We start from the raw sequence: 26,757 nt of genomic DNA, 5'->3' as shown, positions 1-26,757 counted from the left end.
AATGTACTAAATTGTTTTTGAGCTTTTTGAGACACATAAATGAATAACACATAAACACTGAGGAGTTATTAAATGAGTCCATGTTGCATTTGACTATAAACTGAGATTTTAAAACCCAGAAAATTAAAACTATATATAACGTACCATCTGGTTGTTGTAAATTCAGGGTATGTTGTAAACAGTATAACCAGAATTTAGATAATATATATGAAAAATTATTCATTAACAAAAGGGTTTTTGTTGGCTGTTCTCATCCATTTTTGGTTCTTAACAGGGAAATTATGATAAGGTTAGGTTTAAAGGCTTTTCTAAATAAGTCATACTTGATCAAAGTTAGAAATTGGTGGCAGAGCTCCATTGTGGCAAATTAAATACTCCAGATTTTTTTTTTTTGCATAGAAAAATATAGTGGGCTATTCCCTAAGAAAAACATGTTTGTTCTTTTTACCACTTCACTATGAAGATCAAGTTTTGTCCACTTGGCCATGTAAAGGCTTCCTTGTCCCCTATCCAGTCTATATTCATTTCTCTCCACATACCCCATGAACTTCAACAACTCTCACATACTTGCTCACATCAAATAGGAATCTCTTAGCCTGAGAATCTCCTCTCAGCTCTTTCCATGTCTCTTTAGGAACTGTAACCTTTGCAGTTTCTATATTTTCCGTCTGTATATGTGAATGCTCATAAGCAGAAACTTAATTGTTTCTCCAGATCTGAATGGCATAGATTTAACTCCTCTGCAAGATACTCCTGTGGCTTCAAGAAAAGAAGATACATATGTTCATTTTAATGTGGACATTGAGCTCCAGAAGCATATTGAAAAATTAACCAAAGGTTTGTAATTATCAGTTACTGACTTCTTAAGGATACAGTACTTATCTGGGTTTGTGTTCATAGTGTACTTAACACAAGATCTTATGTCACATAGTTATGAATATTGACTTAAAGTCAAATCAATTTTTTTAAAATATGAGAATTAGCAGTTGCATTATCTAGTTGTGTAATAATGTGGTTAAATATTATTTGATAGGGAAGTTTTTCTCATAATACAGAGTTAAGGAAGCAGGTTCCCTAATAATTACCTTAAGTCCTTTTAGGAACCTAATGATTACTTTCTAACAGTTAAATTATTTTTTTTCTTTCAATAAGATGCATTGGGTAAAAAGATACTATAACTGGCAGTTAGTTTGTAAGAATATGGAAAGGACAATCTGGGCGTGGTTGTTTCAGGAGGGAGAGAAATGATATTATAAGGTAGAATTTTTTTTAAAGGAACTCTTTTAAATTTCTATTGTATCTAATATAGGTGCTTATTGAAACCATTTCTATAGGTACTGCTGATACTTAAGTAACTTCTGTTTTTCTTGTGGTATTTAATATTTTATATTCTTTGGTAGTTTATGATTCTACCTGTGTACATAACTTACATTCTTGCTATACAATTTTGTTGTACTTTATAGAATTAAATGATATGGAGAAATGTCACTCAGACATGCTAGTACCAGAGCTTGGAGTGACAGCCACAGTGAGTTATCAACAGTTGTGTCATCAGTCTGTTTGACACGTTACTTTGTAAAATCATAGGCTTCTGGTGACACATAAGAAATGTGTGGTCTCTGGCTTATGTTGTTTGTTTTAATTCCTTAGGTGCAGCTATCTTCTTTGAATTCAAACACTACAAGCTTAAAAAAAAGGTTTACCAGCACCAAGTGTTTTGCTTTCATGGAGATGGATGAGATTAAACCTGGGCCAACTGTAATAGAACTGTAAGTGATATACATATAGGATTCATACTGTTCTAATGGTTACTAGTTCATGTTTCTTCTTAGTCCCTCTTATCGAGAATGTAACATTGGAGTAGATCAATCATCAGAGTATTTTAAATCTATTGTGGTTACAGATACAAGAAACCCACTGACTTTAAAAGAAAGAAATTGCAGTTATTGACCAAGAAACCACTTTATCTTCATCTACATCAAACTTTGCACAAGGAATGATTCTGACATGAGTAATGTCTAATTTCTGTGAATTTTACCACTCAGTAGAAACCATCATAGCTCTGTGTAGCATATTCATCCTTCAGGAGGCAGGAAGTGAGCCGTACCTATAGGCCAGTGAGTCCATTGCAAAGCTGTACAACAGAACTAAAGTCCAGCACCTCATTGTTATGACTCCTTTGGGTACAGATTTATTGTAGATTTTGAAACTTGTTTTTACTTTCCTATTAATTGTGCAATTAATAGTCTGTTTCCTAATTTACCACTCTTCCTACCCTGCTTCCTGGATCAATACTCCTGTGGTAGGTATGCTCATCTTCAAACTTAATACAGCAATAAGAATGTGCTAGAGTTTACACATTTGCTCACTTTTGCTCCAATATGGTCTTTTGATTTGAATTAACTTCAAACTTTTGAATTGAAGTGGGTAGGATAGTACCAGATTGCTTTGAAAGGAAATTGGATCAGTTATGGTCTGTCTTATAGGCTGTTCCTTAGAGCTGGCCTAAATTCACCCTGGTTCTACTTAGAAATAGTATGCCTTGATCAGATCAATATCCTATATGGGAGTGTTCCCCAGATTGTAGCTGTGATTTTTTTTCCAGATGACCAGATTGTTTTTCTGAAAGTGAGCACATTTTTAGTCATGTTGATTAGTTGTTCTACATCACATTGCTATTGTTTCTAGGGTTAACATTAATGATTCTAGGGTTAACATTAAAACCATCTCTCTCAGAATAATTACAAATTTTGGGGTGGGTTTACGTCTTCTAAATCATGTCATCTAAAAATAATTGAGTCAGATGCTAATGAGATACTTTAGGAACAACTGCTGTGTTTCTGACAACTGATTGTGAAACCTTAAAACCTGCGTACCTTGTCTTTATGCAAAATCTGGAAAGATATTTTATTTTTTTTAATATAGGTAGATATGACTGCCATTTATTTCCTATTTAGATATATTGACATTCATATGAAAATATGCAGGTCATTAGCCTATTATAATTTCACTATTTACATTACTTTTAACTTGATGAGACATAAATAAAACTTTCATAGTACACAAGGTGTATATTTGATACACAGAACATAAAGATTTGTGAGGAGCTTTTTTGTGGGTTACATGTAGAACCCACGTATTTTAATATTCACTATTTTAAATGAACAATGCATGAAGGGAATGCAATACTTGGCCTATTTTTAAACTAGTGTAAACCCTAATCATACCATCCGTTTGCTTTTTAAAACAAATAACAGTTGTTTTAGCCCTTGCACTTCAAGAGAACTAGTCTTTAATTTTTCAGTTGTCTGTTAGGTCAGTTTTGTTTACTAGACTCATAAAACTATATGAGCCTGAAAGAATTATCAACCAAATTTAGTCTTTTCTTTCATCTGGATTGGGTTAATTTCACAAGTGCAAAAATAGTTCAGTCTACAGTAGTTCTAGGAAATGAAGAATTTGCCTTAATAAAATGTTCACTCAACTGAAACTCTGAGTAGTCAAAATTTCCAGACTGTAAACTTCTCAAGAGAAGGGCCTCATCTTCTCCATGTCATGTAAACTTTCCAAGGTGCTTGGCAGCAGTCTGTACCCTGTGGAGTACTCAGTACCTTTTTGTTTGATGTTACTGATGTTTGATATTGCTCCCTTAAAATCTGCTATTAAAATGTAGCAAAACTGATACATTGTTCTTTCTGTTCTCTCATACTATAAAACATGTATATCAAAGTGATAATTTAAAAAAAACAAACCTTTTTTTTTTTTTGGTTGTAGATGGACACAGTACCTTTATATTTATATGTGGTGCTGAGGATCAAACCCAGTGCCTCACATGCAACCCCAGCCCCTCAAAGTGATAATTTATATGAAGAAACATTTAGCATCCTTCACATAAGAATGCTTTTTTTTAACCTCTATTTATTTATGTGGTGCTGAGGATTAAACCCAGGGCCTTGCCTGTGCTAGGCAAGTACTCTACCACTGAGCCACAACCCCAGCTTCCACCAAAGAATGGGGTTATATGAAAAAAAAGAGGATGCTTTGTATGAATGTCTTTCATCAGCATTAAACAAACTTAAATTGAACATTGTCATCAGCTTAGCTTTAATTCAGACCTGAATGACCAAACCTCCCCCCCCAAAAAAAGGTGATTTTATCTTGAAGCAGTTAACACAAAGCAATCTGTATCTCACAAATTAGTTGTTTAAATTTACTTTCTAGTGTGGGAGGGGATGAGTTACTGGACAATAATTACAACTATAGCAATAATACTTTCAGGTTGAAACACTACTGCTTCACAAATGAAATGATTTTAGTAACTAAATTCAAACACAATTTGCTGGAGAGGACTTCTAAAACTTTTGAGATACAAAAGTATAATTGAATCAAGGGACAGTATTCTCTACACAACCTGTATATGGGCAGCTACCTTGGGCTTTGCTACAGAAGTGGTACAATCAATTAGATGGATGTAAGGAGAGGCAACTATGGGTGGGTTCAGAACTGCTCAGATAAACTACGTAGAACGCATTATAACTTACTAATAGAATAAATACAAAAAAGGCTTTAGAGGGAAAACTACTGTTGCTTTGAATAAAATAATAAATCTGCCTTTTCTTGAAAATCTATCTTCCTAGCTGACATCACCTTTATTTAAATGCTATTTTAAAATTAGAAGTTATAGTAACTTCAGCATTGCCTTGTGTCCTGTAGAGGTTGAAAGATACATTCAAAATGTGTTTGTGACTTAAATTTTATTTTACATGGTTAAAAATGGCATAAGCTATTATATGGTTTTCCTCTTACACACAGCTGCTGCTTCTAATACTAAATGGAGGTTATGTAGATAGAATTTGAGTCCTTTAGGAAGAATTCATTTTGATTCTGAGTTATCTTCAGTAGTTTAGAGATTTTGTTTCACAGAGATTTTGTTTCACACTGAAGCTTTTGCCCCTATTTTGAGAATACTTAGGGGACATAAAAAAAACAATGATATGTTATGTTCTAGGTTTCAACAATCCTATTACTTTCTAGAATTTAAAAGAATGGAAGAATATGGTCTAGCAGTAAACAAAAGTATCAGGCTTTTATAATTTTATTTAAATCTTAAACCTCTAAAAATGTATTGTTAAAATTGCCGTAATTAAAATTACAGTTCTGGAGAGCTAGTTCTTAGAAACATTGTTTTAAAGACAGTAGTTACAGATCCAGGACTTGCTTTAATTGTTTTTTAAATAAAATATGTTTGAGTATTTATCAAAAAAAAAGAATTTAATTCAGCCCGTAGTTGCTGAGTAAAGACATTATAAGCCTTAGAGTTTCATTCATTCTTAGAGGATTATACTTTTCTAATTTTTTTATCATATTCCTTGAAAATCAGTGGGAAGGTATGGGAAAGAGAAGAGTGTGTTGTGTACATTTTTAAAAAGAAATTTCCTTATTTTTTATAGACACAACATACCACCTTATATTTTACTGTTACAATGCAATAATGGCAAAAGCAGTAGCTCTTGCTACTAATGTAAACTCATTCTCAGAAAAGCATTCTCACATGGACAGTGGTTAGAAAAAAGTACATGAATGTGCTACAAAAATAGAGCCACAAGACTTCTCACAAGTAAAAGAAATCCTCTGTAGAAGTCCACAGTTGACCAAGGTCCAGCCTCCTTAACAGTGAGCAACAGGGAATATGCTGCCAAGTCACTATCTTCAGTTCTGAGAGTGCGTTTACATGCTTCCCCAATGGCACAAAATCTCATGACGATCCAATGAATCAACAGACACTTGGGAAATATTAATAAACAATTTTTATGAACTATTACAACAAAGAACTTCAGCAAGAAGGAAAATGATGTTTATGATCTTTGAGTAAACATTTTTAGCCCAACAGTCTCTGCGACCAGATATTGAAAGAGAAAAAAAATCAAGCTTATAAAACACCATTTCTCTGTTGTCAACTGGAATACACTAATAATAGGATAATGGAAATACATGTTCTTAAAGCATTTCCACAGGAAATGTCCATAATTATGACATTCTAAATCATTTAGCAATTGTATATGCTACATTAACTAAAACAAAGGTATTCCTTATTGCACATTTTTAAATTGGAAGGATACTCTAGCTTAAGTGGGGGATATTTAGGGGGAAAATATTTTGGCTCAAAATGTATACTGCGCCAAGGCAGCTTCATTCTGAAAACATAAACCATTTAAAATAAACTTTTATATTTTGAAGCCAATAATCCTTTATCTCTGACTAAGTGTCAGAGGTTAATTTTATGGGCCGTGTTTTTAAGGCCTGTGAACAGCCCTCACTACTCTTGAGAATTAGGTGGAGTTTCATCTTTAAAGCCTGAAGGCATTAAGTCTTTTGCAGCAGGTTGTGGCCCATAGTCTTGGGGACCATGAGTTGGAGGTGGTAATGGGGCACCAGGAATGAAGTACTCTCTTGGGCCAAATGAGCCTAAAGGTCTAAATGGTGCTGGTGCAGGTCCTGGAAAAAAATCACGAGGGTCAAAAGGCAAATCCCATTTTTCAGGTGTAACACCTGGTGCATATTCTCTGAAGCCTATTGGTGGACGCATACCAGGACCTGGAAAATAAAAAGGAAGTTATGTAAATACCAGAAATTTCTGAACTAGGGTGATTTCAAGTATGTTAATATAGTCTTTAATTTCTCCCAAGCCTATAACATCAGCTGGTGAACATCCTGACTTGCCAGATGAGGCAAACTGAGATGGAACAAGTTTAGGTTATAGCCTTTGACCAACCAGCCATGAAGCAACATATTAAGGATTTAACATGGCTCTACCTAGCTCCAGGCTTGTCTTTTTTCTTTCCCTACTATATAATTGCAGAATTATTTCTATCTCACAAGAGCTCCATTTATATTTGGAAGTATTACCATGACAAGATGATAGATTATGAAATAAGAACTTTACTACATCAAAGAAATTTTGATAAAAGGAAATCTCACTATTACTGTATCCATTAAAAATTCATGAAGTATTTCAGCATGGACTTTACACATGCCATCAGAATCAAGGTGCACGCATGCCCTCCTGGAAAAGGCCTTCCACAGCCACCTAATTAAACCAGGAACATTTATTAGGTCACTGTTAAATCCTCTTTAACACTTCCCTCTGACTTTTTTCAAGGTAAGGAGGGTTTGACTTTTCCTTTTCTATATTCTATAACCTACTGCTTATGCTTCCATTATGGGTGATTACAAACTTTATGTTATAGGATTTTCATATCTGTGACAAAATTTTAAGTTATGGCATGCGTCTCATCCACCTTTCCATCTATTGCAGTGCATATCAACAGATTTTCAACAAACATCTGCAGAAGTAATATTTCTGGCTTTTCTGTATATAGCCCCTTATCCTTGTCTATGAGAGATAGCTATTGCCTATCTCAGTATAAGATTATGTAGTATCCCATATGTCCCAGAAAACTGGAGGAAAAGTTAAAATGTACTCAGCTTTATCCTTTCATTGTTAAGACCTGAGATAGCAACCAACTGTTTTAGCAAGCAATAGAAGTGGAAGATGAATGTGATTTATAAGTCAATCACTACTGTTCAGATCATCATACCAAATGGTGGAGGAATTGGCCGAGGCCCAAAAGGCCCACCGAGCTGAAGTGGCGGTCCATACCAAATGGGAGGTGGTGGAGGCCGTCCCATCGGGGGTCCCATGAAGGGTACCCCTGAGAAAGGAGGGGGCCCTTTCATAGCCATATGAACCTGCAATTTAAGATTTGAAAGCAGTTAAAAGTTTTAAAATTCCTATGTATTAAGACAAAGTACCAATACCTATAAAAGCTAAAACCCAAAACCTGTCCAGAGAACACCATCAGTGCAACAAAACTCTACCCACCCCTCCTGTGTATTCCCACTGACAGCTTATAGAAGTTGGAAGGATGCCACAAGAGGGAGCAGTTTGTTACTGATTATATCTGCACAGGAAAGGGAAAGGCAAGAGGACTGGCAGGGGTTATTAACAGAGGTGATTTCTGACCAGTATGTCATGCTGTATTCACTACAATCTATTTCAAAGGGAGTCCCCCCATCCCCATCACTTCCCTTTCATCACAATAGCTCATTACTTCCATATTAAGAATAAACAGAATAAAATGAAAAATCCATTCTCTACTCATGTAATAATAGCTACTATTCTACTATATCTTCAGTAAGTCTTTCATATATTATTCAACCTCTGAGATCTTTAAGTAGACTGTCTTGTTTTAAATAAGAGGGAACAAAAGCAAATGGGATATCATAATTTGTTGAAGGCCACACTGCATATTAAAGAACTCAATCCCAGGTTTGCCTCCAAGCCATGCTTTTCCCACCTCTATTCCTCTCTAACAATGGGTCTTTGCTCTCTTTTAAATCTTCTACTACAAAGGGGTTTGGGGTCTTATCTAAGCTGCCCTTAGATTTCTCCAGAAATATATATTCCTGGAATATATATATACACTGGAACTTGAGAAGTATTTTCCATCACAGTGCTATATACACAAATTAGGAAGACAAGCCTTTAATATTTACTTTCATTTACTGTACACCATTTGAGATATTGATTTATCATTTCCTATGAGTAGTGGGTTTGAAACTAAACAATTAAAAATTTATTTTATTATAGAGCTGCAGAAGACCTACCAGATATAATAGCAACACAGTTACAAGAGAATACACTTATGTGAACAAATGAGACCATTTCTTGGGACTGGCTCAAGAGGTCATTTCAGATGATCATTGTTTCACAGAAAATCTGATACCAATCTAATTCAAATCGCTCAAAATAGGGTTTGCACAAATGGAGGAATTCTTAAATAACATTCTTCCAAACAAAAATAAAAATGATGAATTATATAATTTATAATGAATTTACTTTGCCTTAGAACATTCAACAGAAAACACCATATAAAGTTAGAGTGATAACTTTTTACATTCTGTAGTTCATTATAGTTGTACACACTTAAGCAACATTCCCAAGTTAAGGAGAAAAGTAAGCTCAATATTGCATGCAGTTTAAAGCAAACAAGATCAGTGTCATGCTCTGAATATCCTTCCCAGAAATGCACAGAATAAAACCCAATTCAGTTCTCAACCTCTAAGTACTTACTCCAACTGGATGCTCAGTCAAAGAAGTAATGGTGGAGACTGAGGGGGTCTCAGGTTCTTGGGGAACAGTTTGCTTTTTAAAAAACAAATGGGATAGTACAAATAGAACACAAAGAAGGATAAAGCAAAGAGAAAGTACTGTAGAAAGCTACATGTTCCTGCATGACCACATGATTCACAGTAACTGCAGAACTTACCTTGCCCTCATTCGTCACCTTAGCTGGAGAAGAACTTCTGGAGCTGCTGTTCATGTGAGCTGGACCACATCCTTGGTCTGTTAGAGATCAAAGAATGGATTCAGACTTATTCTAACATGAAAAGAATAAAAATCCTCCATCCACAATTACAGATTCTTTGAAATTACTTGGTCCTTTACCAGAGGCAACGGGTTTCCCAGATGCCTCAGAAGACCAGTACGAGGTAAAGGTCCATCCATTGACCCTTGGGAAAGAAAGATCAGAGCCCTTGTATGTATTTTTCAGAAGAAATAAACCACTGGTGGACAGGTCAGGGTTCAACAATAACTGGAAAGCAACATTAAAAATGGGTTGCCCAGGGGTTGGGGTCATAGCTCAGTTGTAGAGTGTTTGCCTAGCATGTGTGAGGCACTGGGTTTGATTCTCAGCACACATTTAAAAAATAAATAAAGATATCATGTCCATCTACAATTAAAAATATTTTTTTTAAAAAAATGGGTTGCCCAATACGTAAATCACAATTTATGAAGAGACTTAAGTAAAATAAAGAACTGCCTTGGGTTGATAGAACAGCAGATTAATAAGTAGTGGTCCTAAACTTTAAGCTATAGACTTGAAGTATGTGTAGGCTGTTTTTTCTTTAGTCTGTATAACCTGACTTCCAATCTTACCAAGACTACAGTCCTATTTAGAATTGGAAATAAGACTCAGTATTTCATGTTGGAAATATGTATGCTACATAAAGTTTAAGGCTACTTTTATAATATTTTGGAAAGTAACACCATAGAGATTTAATTTAAAGATAAAGGTTTACACTTCACAGTGTAAAATTTAAAAGAAAAAAACAATACAGGGACCTCCAGGAAAAAAAAAATGTTTTCTATTCTAGAACAGATTTTACAGAAAACATTCACTAAGATAAAGTAAGAAATTATCTTCTATGTATTGTACAGGCCCAAATTCTATGTTTTTATTAGAATATTCAAAAGGGAAAAATAAACAAAACCTTGAAGCAGTTTACTATAAAGCAACATGTGAATGCTCACCAAATCCGTTTCTGGGCATATCTTTTCGATTAAGAGTAGCAGAAGGAGGTCTTCCAGCTGGCTCTGCTGTCAGTGGAAGGGAACATTCTCCACCACTCACGGGGGATGGACCAAAAGAGCCATTATGGCTCAGTGGACCTAAAGACAACAATGCCGTGTTACTACTTTAAGGTAGCCTTCTCCCTGACACCAACCCTCACCTCCTGCTTTAGCAAATCATTCAGATTATTTCATAACCATTACACACAGAAATAAAAAGTAATTTACATACATTCTGCACCAAGAAATAAAATAGCTCCTTTTACAAAGTGTCCCCTACCTCTCAGAGGAGGATTTTGTAAATTTGGTCTTCCCGGCATAGGTTTTATAATCATGGGTTCATCTTGCTGCATTGCCATCTTTTGGGTCATTTCCAATAGTCTTGAATATTGAGAAAGAATGGGCTGAATTATGAAACAGCAATCTATTCCTTCATAGATAATATCTAGCATAACCTTAAAACACTATAAAACATATAGTAAGATACAAAAATCACATACTTCTGTCTCAAATTAGCAGCTTCCCTTTTCTCTTCAGCTATAGCTCTTTCTGCAGAACGAGCTTTGAGCTATTAAAGAGAAAATATTCAAATTCAGTTGTGGTAGGCTATGCACAAAATAAAGAAAAGGGGGAAAAAATCTTACCCAATTATCATGAGCTTTCTTCTCCTGCACAGCAATCTGAAAAAGACAACACATTAAAAAATATGTTTTTAGGGACTCATTATAATAGCCTATAATTGTCTGTATTAGATACAAAGAATTCTGCAACTACAGGACAGTATTAATTACTACCTGGTTTTTAAATGAATGCTCGGTTTTCTGTAGTTCTTCTTCCAGTTCTTCAATTCTCCGCCTAAGAATTACAACAATTGAATAACATTTGAAACATTCTGACCATTTTCCCTTTATTCCATCAGCTATACTTTTAAAGACTTTATCATACATAAGAAAAACATTTCTATAGTTATATGAATCCAGTGTGATCAAAACTAATACTACAGACCAGGTGCAATGCCACATGCCAGTAATCCCAATGATTGGGAAGCTGAGGCAGGAGGATCACAAGTTCGAGGTCAGTCTCAGCAATTAAGTGGGAACCTATGCAACTGAGACCCTGTCTCAAGGGAAAAAAAAAGGTCTAAGGATGTAGCTTAGTAGTAAAGCACCAAAAATAAATAAATAAATAAAATAAAAACCTAATACTAATAACTTCTTTATCATTTAATTGCTAAAGATTCTGAATGATAAATTATAATTTCTGTAACTGTTCATCAGTGTGTTCTCAAGTAATTCTGCTAGAAATATCTTCCTCCTTAAAACATTTTTTTATTTTTTTCAAATTATATCCATAGAAGATTTCCAAGGTCTATCAAATGCCACACTTTTGTGGGTCTTGATACATCACACAGCAAACTGATTTCTTAAAGAATTACTACAACAATCAAAACCCCCAGAACTGTTTGCATTGACCAAGTTCCCTATGGTCTTTCCCATTGGGTGTAAGTAAATTTTTTGTTAACATTTTTCATTTGTAAAGTTGAAATTTATTTTTTCTCCTGTGTGAATTGAATGTATTCATATCCTCTCGTTATTTATACTTCCATGCTATTTTCTTCTATCTACATAATGTAAAAAAAGATTAAAAAAGAAAGCTAACACTAGATCATTAGACATTGACACCCTCCTTTAGAAACTGAACTCACTTGTAATTTTTAACTTCCTGTACAGTGGAAACCACCGTTTCATCTGCAGCTGACAGCCGCTGCTCTTTTTCTAGTCTCTCATATTCTTCGTGGCTTAGTTTCCTAAAATAAAGCCAGTTATCAAATCAAAAGTTTCTCTTTGTAAATATCACTTCCCACAATTCTATAAAATGCTTAGGCACATAAAATAGAAATTCAAACCTGCAATTTCGTAAATCAAACTCTGGCAAATCACTTACATTTTCTAACTTCTCTTAATTCTCTACTTACCAGTAAATAAAATAAATGTGAAAACAACATGTGCCCCAAGGGCAAGTCTCCTGTGTGTAAGATAATAAAAACTCACTTTACTTCAATGTGGAAGATCAGGACTGATCAACCTAACATAATTAAACATATTAGGATAAAGCAGGGGATAATTCTTTTCTCGTTTCTGCCATGGGTAGGACACTAAGTATATCTTTGTCATGGAGGAACTCTTTTCTCAATCCAAGACTGGTACCATAATAAAGATATAGTCAGTCAAAGAAAAAATCTTCTAGAATATGTCTTTTTAGCTATGCAATTAACGACAGAACATTTTTCACACTTTAGATATCTATTTCAAAAGAATTGCAATTAAGCAAAAAGACAAATCTGAGTTTTGATAATGTCTGAAAAGAAGCCAAACTGACCCACAATCAGAGTATTATCTACTGACAAGTTTTAACTCTGATCATGAAACTCAAGATGTTCATCTACTGAGACAAAGGTAGCCACATTTAATGATTTAAAAAATACTATTTTCTGCTATCCTTGTATTACTTTAGCCATAGTTCCAATTCAAAAGATAATTAAATTGAAACTTAATTTTCCATAAATCAGAAGAACTATAGTAAAAAAGGATTATTGATACCAAATAGAAAAAGGGGATTATATATTCTTATATAGCTTCTCATTTAACTCTTCAGCAAGTATTTTATGAGTGGCTATAATATACTAGTTACCTTGTAAGATGCTAAAGAATAAAAGAGCTCACTGTTTCAGGTATAAATGACACCTAAAGGAATATAATAATTTTCCCCACTGGCTTAAGAAGGAATATGGAGAAAACTGAATCTTGAAGGACAGAGAGAATTTTGTTTCCAATTATCAAAGAGTTAGTCTGAGAGCACTAAGAACAATCAAAACATCTTTATAAGAATATAAAATTGTGTTTGAAAGGATCCAAGCTAAAAAGGCAGTGAAGATATATGTATGTGGCCAAGATCCATTAGAAAAAGGAATCTCAGAATTACAAGTAAGGCTGGCACTTTAAGGTACTTTTCTCCTAGGTTTACCCACATATTGAAGATAACACAAAGATATAATGAGTCTGAACTAAGCCTTCATCAAATTCCTGGGCTTAGAGGAAAAAACAAGTGTTTGGGGCTACAAATAAAGGGACCCTTAATAAAAGCCCTAGCCTTTGAGTTTAGATTAGAAAGTACTGCACACTTAAGTGATGGACAGGCAAAAAATCCAAAAGGAATAATACTGAAACATTGAAAAGACAAGTCATTTTTGAATTATCTTAATTGCTGACTAAGTTTAAAGTGACAGACAATCTTATTCAAGTAACCTCAACACTTTTCTATAAAAAGATAACTTCATCTTAGTCCTCAAATTTCATCTATAATTATCACAACAATATTAGCCAATCAAAACTGATCAGGCACTCCATAAGACAAAATTCTGTGAGAAAAAAATCCCACAGAAAAGGAAACCACCTAATGGGGTTATCCGCACATGTTTTAAAATCACTGTGCTTTATATACTCAAAAAAGTAAAGTCAAGATTATGAATTTCAGGTTTGGGAATATAGTTTAGTTGTTAGAGTGCTGCCTTGCATGCACAAGGCTCTGAGTTCAAACCCTAGCACCACAAAAGAGGAAAAAAAAAAGATTATGAATTTTGTCAAAGGATTAGAAACTATAAAACCAAGAAATAGTTGAGTGTGGTGACCTACCTACAATCGAAGATACTCAGGAGGCAGAGGCAGAATGATGAGATTAAAGATAGCTTGGAAAGCAGTAAGACACTAGTCCCTTATGAGAAAGAGCAAGGAGTCTGGGGAAGTAGCTCAATAGTAGAGCACATGGCTCAAGGTCCTGGGTTTGAGCTGTAGTACTGAAATAGGACTGGGATTGTGGCTCAGTGGTGAAGCACGTGCCCCACATGTGTGGGGCACTGGGATCAGTCCTCAACACCACATAAAATAAATAAAATATTGTGTCGGGCTGGGGATGTGGCTCAAGCGGTAGTGCGCTCGCCTGGCATGTGTGCAGCCCGGGTTCAATCCTCAGGACCACATACAAACAAAGATGTTGTGTCCGCTAAAAACTAAAAAATAAATATTAAAATTCTCTCTTTCTCTCTCTCTTAAAAAAATTCTATAAAAAATAAAATAAAATATTATGTCCATCTACAACTAAAATAATATTTTAAACCCTGAACTTTTTAAAATCCTAAACTCAATGAATGATTTTAGCAGCAGATTTGGGAAGTAAAATAAATCCTAGCGCTTTTAAGACAGGTCAGAAGAAAATATCCAGAAGAAGTAAATCCAGAATGTAGGAGGCAGGGGAAATCAAATTCTAATATGCATTATTATAATCAGAAGAGAGAATGAGGTAAAATCAACATTTAAAAAAAGACTCAAGAAATATTTAATGGTCCCAAACAACATAACTGCAAGAGGAAAAAGTGGGTGGGGTGGGGAAAACTACACCTAGGCACTTCCCAATAAAACTGTTAAAAAAACAGAGAAATGACTACAGGAACTAGGGGAGGGATAAGACCAAACAACAATGATAATGGACTCCTTAAAGAAAAAATTTAAAACAGATGGTAATTAATTGGATATTTTTAAATTGCTAAAACTAAGTAACAGTCAAAATTCAGTAGCCAAAAGAGAGATCCTTTAAAAATGGAAACTGGTTTTAACTCTAATCATGAAGTTCATGTCAACCTAATACAGATTATAAAGGTAGCAATATTTAGTGGATAAAATACTATTCTGTTTATCCTTGTACTACTTTGATACACTAATCAAATCTATCATTAAAGGACAATGTTCAAATAGAATGAAAATAATTTCAAATATGAAACCAACAGTGTAGAATGCAGAACTACAGAAACTTTAAATATGTGTATAAATTGAATGAATGTCTTATGGAGTTCACAGTATATGAAGTACTAACATACAATGCCACAACAGTTATCTGATTCGGGAGCTACTTAAAGCCCATAAAAAAAATAATAAACCTATTAATCTATGTCAGGTTTTTATTAAATCCAGAATATATACCATGGCCTTTAAATTATGAGAAGATGAATAAAATTATAATTATATAATTACAATTATATAATTATAATTCCATTATAATTTATGATTACATCAAGCTTATACAGGGGATGAGGAAAATAATTAAAAATATTTAAACTATTAAAAAGATACAAGGAAGAAAAAAAGAACAGGTCATCAAATAGAAAGCAAATTCTTCATAAACCACAGGCACATATTGACATGGACAGACATATTTTAGAAAGTCCACTCAAGCAGCTATAGAGAAAATTACTAAGAATTTGAAATAAATTATATAAAAATATAAATGGAGAATAAAGACAGATGACCTAGGTTAGAAACAGAAAAGATGACACAGGCATGAACTAACATAGTACCTGGGGATGAGTAAAAAGAGTACAAACCACAGATGATAACTGAATGAATTTTGGAGGAGTTGAGGAAAATAGTGCTATAACTTAACTGCATTACAAAGAAAATTAATTGCCATTTAGGTCATTCATATTACTAGTAGGGACAGAGAAAACAAGTGTTCTCTTAAATAAAAAGTGATAAAATGAGAAATGTTTCTTTGAAACAGGCCAGGCATTTAGAATTGGCCTGAACAAAAATTTGAGATTCTAAAAAGGTCGCTTGGAGATCACAGAATTTTAGAAAAGTTAATGGAAAGGTTTCAATATTTAATGCATTAATTAGGCAACAGAAGTCAAAATACCTAAAAATAGTTAGGTCTATAAGAAGGTCTGTCTTTGCTTTAACAAGATATATATATATATATGCCGAAGAGTAAAATCAGGTGCAAACAAACAAAATTTGACACAAAAAACCTATTTTTAGAGAATTCAAGTATTTTTGTGGATTAAAAACTTCAAATGAACTTTCAAAAAATAAATAGCTCCACACTGAGAAGATTAATATATAAATATATACTACAAACAAGTACTTCTGTAATCATAACTCCTAAGGTCCTTGCCACAGTTCAATTTTTAGTGTGAACATCTGAGATATTCAAGTCCAAAACTTGTACCATCAATAAGTAAATATTATTCCTTTTTGAAGTTTTTATTCTACTAAAACATGTCATTCCAAATCACTCAGTATTTTTAAAGGTCCAGAGTTAGAGATAAAAGTTCAAAACATTGGAATTACATAACTGATCACAATGAAAGGTAATTAAAATAAATAGTGGGATCATAGAAAGGGCCTAGATCTTTTGAGAGGTATTTCCACATCAGTGACTGTTAATACCAGTTTACCACTTCCTGCCTTCATATGAATTTGACAATTGATTACGATGTCCTCACAGCCTTAGTTTATGGTTCCAACTACCTCAGGACTCTTAAGACTGACGATGGAAAGAAAAATGCAACTTATAGGAAACAAAACACAAAGGAAAAAAGACAAATCTCTACTTATTACAACTAGAAAAAAATGTAAATAATCTTAAGAAAAGATAAAATTATCTGTTAGTTCACACAGTGATAACAATAACAAACAATGAAAATCTTACTTTTGTAGTGCCATCTCATTTTGCTGGTAGAGTTCATTTAAAATCTCCACTTTCTGCCTAAGAGTTTTGCATTCCTCTTCCAGTTCAGCTTTAGAAGACCGTAGTGAATTGCAGTCACTTTCTAATTTCTTTATTTGGTCTGTAAAGGATAAAACAGCTTATCTCTATATGTGTACAAGGACTTAAGAACTTGTTTGAGGGAGTAGTGCCAAGAAAAGTAAGAAGCATGAAAGCAAGAAGCCATTCTTTATCTTTCCAATAAAATTTTAAGTCTTTTCAACATGGCAATTTCTTCTCAAGAAGAACCCACCTTCTAGATTACATATTGTGGACATCAAGGCGCTTTGCTTAAGTTGTAAAAGTTTTAGATCCTCTTCAACTACTGATATTGTAGTTTGTGTCTAAAAATTGCAGAAAAGAGAGGTATTCTTAAAAGTGAGGCACAGGAAGAATTCACAGGCACTATGGGACTCTTACAAAGAACTATACCCGAGAGACATCCATCATCTGCTTAATTTGATCTTTGATCTTCTTGTTCCGATCACCTAAAAAACAAAAGACTTTTAGCTTTTCCTTTCCTTACTTTTAACTCTATATTCTCCTAACTTCCCCAAACTAAAGAATGATTGTGTTCAAACACTGGAAGAAAAAAAAATCAATTAAATAATTAAACTGATTAGACTAATGACTTTTAAAAGAATTGCAAGCTTAGATTTAAAAAAAAAAAAAAGAAAGAGGTGAATTTCAGACTGGGGTTGTGGCTCAGTGGTAGAGTGCTCACCTAGCATGTGTGAGGCACTGAGTTTGATCCTCAGCATAAAAATAAATAAAAGTACTGTGTCTGTTTTTTTTTTTTTAAAAAAGGTGAATTTCTAGTTTGCACAACTAAAATGTTATCTATGTTATTCTTGTAAGATAAAAGCTTTTCTTCTCTCTCAGATCTATCTTCACCTGGGCAAGTAAGTGTCTTGTTTAGAAAGATTCAATCCTCTATTTTCTCCCTGAATCTACTACCAGGTGTGGTTTGAAATACTTGCTATGTAAGCAATATCCAACTTGGGAGAAAACATCTGGAAATATTTTCCTCATCAGTAAACACTGTTACACTCCCTCTCTAGCTTTCTGATAGTCTCTAGCCTCTGTTCTCACAGCCTTAGTTTATGGTTCCAACTACCTCCGGACTCTTAAGACTGACTGTGGACTTAAAACCACAGAGCCATAGAGATGATGAGTATCAAAATCAAGTATCATCTGCATAAGTTAAGAAATAAATTTCTCTTACTGTACAATGTTCAATACTTAGAGGTATAGGATGTGACTATTGTAGCTGCAGTGTACTTACTAGTTTTCAATGGGATAGAAAAAGTCAAGTGTTCTTCACATGCCTATTGCTACATTATACCCCAGCAACCCACCTCTGCCAATGCAACAGACATATCTATAGATCCAGTGATATGTGTCTACAACCCTGAAGCTTAAGAAGAAATTCAGCCAGCTGAAAAGTGGCATCTGTATACTTAATTAAAGACAGGAAAGCAAAAAAGGATTCAACCTCCCTGAGACTGATCTTACCTGCTAACTCTCCATTGGTTAATTCATCTGACTCATCTCGACTTTGATCCTCAGATTCAGATTCACATTGTAACCGATTCAACTGTGTGATGTAATTAGTTAGAGCCTAGAAAAGAAGCAAAAGGTTGGAAGACTCTCAATTTTAATTCAAAGATTTCAGGAGAATTCATGAGATGAAACATGTATTTGGAGTATAAACTTACATTAATAGTATCATCTTTAAGACTAAGCGTTACTTGTAAATCTTTCTGTGACTTCTCAAATGATTTCATTTGTTCACTGAGCTCAGCGTGTGATGTACTCCAGTCTTTCACTTCCTGCTGCAACTGAAAAGTCAAAACAAATGAATTCCTATGGGTTAGGGAGGGGTTTCTGCACTGGATACATCAGGACTACAAGACTTAGACAAAGAAATACAGAGCCATACTCCTCGGTGGCCTCCCTCAATCGAGGAGGTTGAGACCTTGGTTAAGGAAGAGGGCAGAGTGGCCTCAACTCTCACAGCTGCAGTAAGAACATCAGAGCTATCAGGAAGTTGACCCTGTTTATTGCATTCCCCAGAAAATTGCTGCCAATTCAAATAATTTACCTCCAGCAGGAATGGCTGGGCACATATGACTGTCTCCTAAATTTAGATTCCTTATCATGTAATCTTCCCTTGGCCGGTGAATCAGTAACTACTCAAAAGAGGATCATAAAATACTTAATTTTCTGGTTTAAAAAGTTTCTTTGAGGCTATGCAAGTTAATAACTGATTGACATTTGATAAGAAAAGCAATAATCCAAAAATCCAAAACAGATGGAGACCATATATATGCACTCAATTTGGGGAGCATTGTTTAAACTTTGCATATCTAGAAAAGGTCCTACATGAATATTCCTTACCTCAGAAACAGATCCAAAAAAGATACAAGATAATGATATTCACTTCTCTAGTTTACATTATGTATGACATCAAATTTTATTTACCTGCTCTTTCTTCTTCTTAAGCATGGTATTTTCTTTCTGAAGCTGACAGCATTCCAACTTCACCTTCTCTTCACGAAGCTTAGCTTCATTAAGGACAATGTGAAGCTAATGCAAAACACTACAGTTAGTGAATTAATTCCAAAGAAAAAACAAAGTTATACTTTCCCAAACCACACATCATACAGTTCTCATTTTTTGCACATTTTAGCACACCTCAAATTTTTGGTCTGCAACAAAACTAAGATATAGTATTAATATCCGTTAGCAAGAGTTGGCAGCTTTACCTCTGAAAGTTCAGAAGTATTCACTGAAATGACATCTTTAAGCTTCTCTATAGTTTTCTTATTTTCCATTATCTGCCAGGTGAAAACAGAACACAAAATATGCATTAGGATTTCAGTAGAAATACTGATATATATATGTGTGTGTGTGTACACACACATATATATACTAAAAAGTTAAACACAACAAAATTTTTGTCAAGCCATCCCATTACATTTCAGGTAAATGCAGGGGATCCAGCTTTGGACTAAGCAAAAAATCAAGAACTGAAAGAGATGAGGGAAAATGAAGTCATAAATATTTCATGGCATCCACAACCTTACTGTTTATGAGATAACGAGAAAAAAAGGTCAAAGTATAGAAAATCATAATGCAATAAGTAAATAAAATGTTTTAAAGCATAGAAAATTAACTAATTAATTACTGTTTCAAGTAAACCAGTTCAAATTAGTAATTTTTTTCTAGTGATAGAGAAAAAAATTTCCCAAGATCATTTTTAAAATTTTCTTATCTGAAGTAAAAAATGATAAAATTTAAGGAAGAATAGACTAATCTCACATACAGAAGAAATCCAAAAAATTTATAAATATACCCGCTCCTTAAGGAAGTGGATATAACTCTGCAATCTTTGTTTGCAATGCCTGGGATTGAATCCTGGGCCTCATGTATGCTAGGCAAGTGCTCTACCATGAGCTGCATCCTGAGCTTGTAACTCTTCATACTTTAACTGTGGGCTGTGCATGGTAACTTCCAAAGAATACAATATGAAAAGGATTGGAAAGAATTTTTACAGTGGAGAAATCTGATAAATACTACCTCAGCTAGGTGATCAAGCTTACTTGGGGGTAGGATATTTTAGAACACACTCTCTACTATCTTTTGCAACTTTTATGTAATTATAGAAACTTATAAAAATTGAAAATGAAACATGAATTGAAAATGAAATAAATTTTTTTAAGTACAGAAAATTGATTAATTCATTACTCTTTCAAGTAAAAAGTAAACAAATACTGTTCAACTGGACAATAGTTTTTTAGTTGTTCTGCATGTTTCCAAGGGCAGAGCAAAGCAATATGAAAATTATCCAAGGTTGAGAATAAAAATATTTCCTAGGCCCATAAAAATAATTTGTTGTATCAGTACTTAAAAGTTCCACAAAATGGGCAGAAGTGGGTTCAACTTCCTTGGCTCCTAATCTTACTTTAGTTAACAGCTAGACTAAGTTTAACTTAACCAATTTTACAAAATATTCCAAAAGCCAAATTGCAGTAACACTTAGCAGCAAAACTCTTACCAAGTCCTGATTCTTAGCTTTCTGTTCTTTCTCAGATTCTAACATAACATGAAGACTTTTAGCTCTCTCATCCAGAAGTTCATTAGCTTTTTCAAGAAGCTTCATTTTATCCTGGAAAAAATAGGTGTCAAGATTACTCACTCATTACATTTACTTTTGAGTTTAGAATGTAATTCCCCCCAAAAAAGGGATTTTTACCTTGTAATTAGTTGTTTCATCAGAAAGAATCATTTTTTGTTTCATGGTTTCTTGAACCTGTTTCTTTGATTCCTTCACCTATGCAAATAAAGCATTCAGAATTAAGATACACAAATTATAGTGCTACTATACAAGTTACTTCCAGACAAGTGACCCTTTCCAGAAGAAAGCAGTACTTAATACATGACTGCTTAGAATTTGGATGATTTGTAGGAAATAATGAAAAAAATTTTTAAATACGATTTTTAAATTAAAACAGGTAGAAATGATTCAAGCTAGAACCAAGGGAGAAAGAAACAAAAAAATAATTATACCTTCTGTTCATAATTTGACAATTTCTGCATTAGTTCTTCATTTTCCTTTATGAAATTGTTCACCTTTTTGGAAATTTGCTGTTCATTGACTAAAAGGGGGAAATATACAAGATTATTACAATCACTAAATGAAATTCAATTATTCAATCTACTAAAAGCAAAGACATGTTATATGGTACTATGAGGAAATACTTCTTAGCATAGCTATTATGCTTTTAAAAAGAAATCTATGCTTATTAAGTATAAAAATTATTAAAATTTAAGAAAAATATAAGAACAATGATATTTTGCTGGGCGCAATGGTACACACCTGTAATCCCAGTGGCTCAGGAGGCTGAGCTAGAAGGATCCCAAGTTCAAAGCCAGCCTCAGCAAGAGCGAGACACTAAGCAACTAAGTGAGACTTGGTCTCTAAATATAGGAGGTTGGGGATGTGGCTCAGTAGCGTGCCCCAAAGTTCAATCCCAGGTACCCCTCCCATCCAAAATGATATTTCAATTTAAGCTTATTTCACAGATGGGAAATACAGTAAAGTGTTGTAGCTTGATATTCCTCCCTTCTCAAAACACTTTCTTTTCAGAAAATGGAATCATTTAATTCTTTGCAAAGAAAAACAGAAATGAAAACATACTGATTCACATTACCATTCTTTAAATTATCTACTCAATTACTTTATGCATGATTAAATCATTAGCATAGAAATACTCTTCAAATGTAATACATCTGCATTATATCAATATTCAAAGTTAATCTGCCCCAAATTAAAACTTATCATCTCCCTATCCACAATTTGTTCCTCCTCTTTATCTCCTATCTCAGAGTTGGAACCATCATCATCTACTCTATTATCCATGCTAGCAACCTAGGAACAGTAAAATTTTCAGGAGGTAAAAAAGATAATAGACATTAAAAGTCACTGTATCTACTTCTAACATACATAAAACACACATCAAACACCAATACAAAGGGTTATTACAAGTTTAAGAGACCTAAAAATTTACCTTGATATACTCTATCTTTTACCTAGAAGAGAGAAAAAAGATTAAATTTGATATCAAACATCTGCTCAATAGAAACAGCATTCCTAAAACAACAATCAGAATCATAACCAAGTGAGAATTTAATAACATTCTGGTTCAGAATAATAATTTATAGGATTAAAAATAAGTAAAGGTTAACAAGCCTTTTAAATTTAATTGGTAGTGATATTTCATAAATAGCCTCTGACATAAAAACACTAAGATATGCACCTTATTTCACAGTAAATATGTGTGTGTGTGTGTGTGTGTGTGTGTGTGTGTGTGTACTCAAAATCATTTACTTGACAATTCTAAATAACCAGGATAAAGTCTAGAAACAATGACTATTCAAAAGGAATCTGAGGAAACAATATTAAAGGCATAATCTTTGTACTAAGATATGCCACTTTCACTCACCAGAAAACATCTTAGAACTCCAATTTAAATTTGGCTATTGGCTGAATTTAGAAACTAAGAGGCTACATCATCTTATTTCTGCAAACCACTAAATGTATAGCAAGAATTCTGAAAGGGAAGACTGCTAGAAGAAAATGCACAAGCAACAAGAGAAATGACAATTAACATATTCTGGAAAGGACAAAAACAATCATTTCCAAAAGACAGCAATAAACTACCTGATAATAAAACGTAAGCAGAAATTTTTTTAAAACATCACTAAATTTCTTTATAACTTAACATATTACTTGTCCTTTCAAATGTTATAAATGGTGATGGGATACTCAGATGTGTCCATGGATCATCCATGGGATCTTCGTAATAGGAAATTGCATTCAGAAAACTCCAACACAGAAAGAAATGAACATTTCTTTAATGTCATAGCCTTGCTAACCTTTTACTCAAAATGACAACAGAGGAAAATGGGAAGTAGCATAAAAGCAGTCATCTAAGGTAAGGACTAAAGTTCCAAAGTCAAATGCTGAAACTGAGGAGCAACAAGCTAGGAACCAGATCCCACATAACCTAGTGAAAAGAGAAACAGGTACCAGGGTTTTTGAAATGAAAGAAACAAGAGAGAGAAATATAAAATGTTGTCATGTTTTTCCCTTCTCTTTATCCTTCTATTTCCTTTTTCCTTTTAGCTGAGAAAAAGTTCAATGAGATTAGAAAATTCCTCACAGGAATCCAGGCAAACGATTCTTCTATTTAAGAAGGGAATACTTTCTAGGAGATTTTACACTCAATTGTACAAGGAGAGGAAACTTATCTTAACAATGATATGTCTGATATAATTAAGAAATCAGAAAAAGAACAATCAGATTTGAAAAGATTTGTATCCAATGCTTTTGACCTCTTTAACTGTTAGGCTTTTCATATGCAAAGTCCATTTACCTAAAATAATTTTCTTCCAATTATGTTAAATAACTATGAAACAGAATGACCTACAGTACAAACATAAGTATGTATAAGCACATATATATATATACACACACACACACACACACTTATACATATATGTACACATATACACAGAGATAGACTAATTCTGCTCAGGAAAAAAAAAAGACTTAATGAACAAAACATTTAATGGATTTTTGGACAACACATAATCTATACTTCCAAATAAAAAGGTATTTTCTGAACATATGATCAAATCATAAAATCTGGGAAAAATTTATATAAAAGACTGGAAAAATTATCTCATCTCCTTTTTCTCATTTTACTGTATTTCTTTGCAGCATTTCCCCCTGTTTATATGTGTTTATATTAACATACAGTTCATCAACATTTAAATCTTAGTTTCTGCTTTTTTTCCCCACTTCACATTTAATTGTGAGCATTTTCTGTACCTCAAAGCTTTGAAATAAATACATCTGCCTACTATTCCATTAATTGAACATACAATAACCCCTAAATGAATTATGTTGTGCTAAGTCTTCAATCTAATACACTGTTCCATTGAAAAACATTACCAAAATCTTCAAAGCATAGTTATTTCTTTTAGATTACTAGACATATATGCTATATAAAAGGATATTTATCTAACCTATCCCATCTTTTATCCCACTTTTAAGACTTCTGATACATATGAAACTACTGGTCAGGATGGCTGTAAGAATTACCAGTTCTACCAACTGCACCCACACTAAATTATTTTATAAGGTTAGTTTGACTTAAACCACTAATTTGTGTTTTAGCAACTGAAAAAGAAAAAAAAAAGGGGGGGCAGTGACTATATAAAATAATCCTTGTGCTTATGTGCTGAGGTATAAGTAAGTTAATTTACTCACAACAAGAACAGTTCTCCAAAAGAAAATGACAAAGGATACAATCCCAAAGAAAACAGTGAAAACTACAGGCTTCCATGGTAGTCCATAAAAATCAGGCCCAGGTTGAGTATCATCAGGCAATGTAGTAAACAGCTGAAACAGACAAATTAGAAGAAATGGGAAACCTTAAATTTATAACAAAACAGTCACAAAGAATCATGGCAATTCTAAACCAACCTCCTCATCAGAAATCAACCTCCTCAATATTTTCCAATAGCTTCTTCAAGAGAGAGGATACTGGCAGTCTCACATTTTTTGTTGGCTTGCAGTGTTTTCAAGTATAATGAATCTAAATACTTTTTTAAAAGATATTTATTTATGTATCTTTAGTTTTAGGGTGGACACATTGTTTTGTTTTTATATGGTGCAGAGGATCCAACCCAGTGCCTCATGTATGCTAGGCAAGCGCTCTACCACTGAACCACAACCCCAGCCCGAATCTAAATACTTTAAATTGAGCATACATTTCCAGTTTGTAACAGGCCCTATAACATCACATTGTCTAACACCTGGCTAGAATCCCTCTGGATCATTCTTTTCTCTTAGATAACCTGGTTTTTATAATTTAAAAAATTCATTTAAGACAAAAACTTAAATATATGAAAGAACTAATTAATATTATGGCAACAAATAAAAACAATGATGATATAAGATTTTAAATCTTACTTCCATTCCACTCTTATATAAACAGATAAGTGACATGTAATTTCAGACAACTCTTGAAAACTGGCTTAAACTTCTCTGAATTTAACATCCTTCTATAAAATTCAAAGCCTAATTTTAAATGGTTGCTCAAAGGCAGTGCAGTAAACACCTGCCTACTCTTCCCTGTTTTCACCGCCCTCTACACGTAATAGGAGATAACTGTCATTTGGGCCCAATTCCCCAGCAGTCTCCGTAGGGAAAACACCTGTAGTAACCTTAGCTGTTTGGATTGTTGGCTGCATTTCGGAACATACCATGAGGTTGTCACCTCTATTCCGTCAAAAAAAAAAAAAAGTGCAAGTGGGGAAAGCTCAAGTACACTCTCACCGGCCTCGCTTAACAATACACTCAAGTCCTGCCTGCCTTGGGCCCGACACACTCCATTTCTCCGTTGCCACGACAGTCAGTGCACCCACTCCGCCAGAACTCAGCCACCCACCTGCCAGAGCTGGGGTCCCTCCCTGGGAATGGGACCGTCACCTCCAGTAGCTTGGCAATGAGGGCTGCGTAGAGCACCGACAGGGGTCCCAGGAGCTCCGGGTCCCCCGGGAAAGCAGTGACAGAAGGCACAGTGGCAGGTACTGAGTCCATGGTGTAGGGACAGCTGAGCGGAAGCAACGCTTCCATGCAGAACAGCACAGGACCCTCTTTCACCGTTTCCTACTTCGGTAGGACCCAGCGCAGGGGGCGGGTACTGGGAGTGAACTTTGCCTTCCTCCACCGCAGGCGCTTTCCGCCCAAGGCAAGTAAAACGCGTCATCAGAGGAAGCCCCTGGGCCCACAGCAGTGAGAGGACAGAGGATGCAGAGGGGCGGGCAGGGAGCGGAAAGAACCAACTGCGGAGCCCAGCGGGGGACAGCGCATGGAGAGCCCAGCAGAAGAGTCCAAATGAAAGGACTCCAGAAGGAAAGAGGCTCACCTGTCCCCGGAACTGGGAGAGGACCAGCGATTTAGAAGGCCCTGGAGGAAGCCAGGGAACTAGCAAAAGGGGATTATAGGCAGAGACTAGGAAAAAGGAGAAAGTCAGGCCTCCCAGCTCCTCCCAGAGCAAAACCCTTTTGTCAACGTGTTGAGACACCAGGTACCTACCTGCCCCAAAAGTGCAGACAGAAGAGGAGAAGCTTCTCCTGCTCCCTTATAAAGGACTACTGCTTGGACTGGG

The 26,757-nt window shown here is 34.5% G+C and overlaps 2 protein-coding genes across 3 annotated transcripts in view; one reads left to right on the top strand and one right to left on the bottom strand.

Moving 5' to 3' along the window:
• Positions 1-3,682, top strand: part of LOC144372588 (axin interactor, dorsalization-associated protein-like) — a 38,502-nt gene extending 34,820 nt beyond the window's left edge. Inside the window, exons 10-11 of the mRNA XM_078035934.1 lie at positions 715-837; positions 1,651-3,682. Coding sequence (XP_077892060.1) covers positions 715-837; positions 1,651-1,739 — 212 coding nt within the window. The 3' untranslated portion in view covers positions 1,740-3,682. The remainder of the gene's footprint in view (positions 1-714; positions 838-1,650) is intronic.
• Positions 3,683-5,789: 2,107 nt separating this feature from the next.
• On the bottom strand, positions 5,790-26,370 carry LOC144372590 (transport and Golgi organization protein 1 homolog). 2 transcript variants are annotated; one of them, XM_078035935.1, is made up of 22 exons: positions 26,035-26,370; positions 24,852-24,983; positions 22,585-22,606; positions 21,584-21,672; positions 21,270-21,347; positions 21,072-21,182; positions 19,780-19,851; positions 19,496-19,600; positions 18,730-18,852; positions 18,527-18,632; positions 17,444-17,499; positions 17,265-17,355; positions 16,955-17,093; positions 12,120-12,221; positions 11,209-11,269; positions 11,059-11,094; positions 10,915-10,982; positions 10,695-10,795; positions 10,376-10,513; positions 9,330-9,406; positions 7,599-7,749; positions 5,790-6,594 (listed from the first exon to the last, which is right to left on the bottom strand). In XM_078035935.1, the coding sequence occupies exons 1-22, from the start codon at positions 26,353-26,355 to the stop codon at positions 6,317-6,319; spliced, it is 2,457 nt and encodes an 818-aa protein (XP_077892061.1). In that variant the 5' UTR covers positions 26,356-26,370; the 3' UTR covers positions 5,790-6,316. The 2 variants fall into 2 exon arrangements, with proteins under 2 accessions (XP_077892061.1, XP_077892062.1); XM_078035936.1 differs by having other exon boundaries at positions 26,076-26,210.
• Between the last annotated feature and the right edge of the window lie 387 nt (positions 26,371-26,757).

This window comes from Ictidomys tridecemlineatus, unplaced genomic scaffold (genome assembly GCF_052094955.1).
Source record: "Ictidomys tridecemlineatus isolate mIctTri1 unplaced genomic scaffold, mIctTri1.hap1 Scaffold_135, whole genome shotgun sequence".
In the NCBI taxonomy this organism is placed as follows: Eukaryota; Metazoa; Chordata; class Mammalia; order Rodentia; family Sciuridae; genus Ictidomys; species Ictidomys tridecemlineatus.
The sequence above is the reverse complement of the archived record's forward strand: the minus strand, read 5'-3'. Positions and strand labels throughout refer to the sequence as shown.

Excerpts from the sequence above, each read along its gene's own strand:
- LOC144372590 (XM_078035935.1), bottom strand. The coding sequence starts at position 26,355 with ATGACGCGTTTTACTTGCCTTGGGCGGAAAGCGCCTGCGGTGGAGGAA. Across the intron at positions 24,984-26,034 it reads AGGGACCCCAGCTCTGGCAG|CTGTTTACTACATTGCCTGA; the intron begins GTGGGTGGCTGA and ends TGTCTGTTTCAG. Across the intron at positions 17,094-17,264 it reads CACAATATGTAATCTAGAAG|ACCAAATAAAGAAATTAGAA; the intron begins GTGGGTTCTTCT and ends TATCCTTTACAG.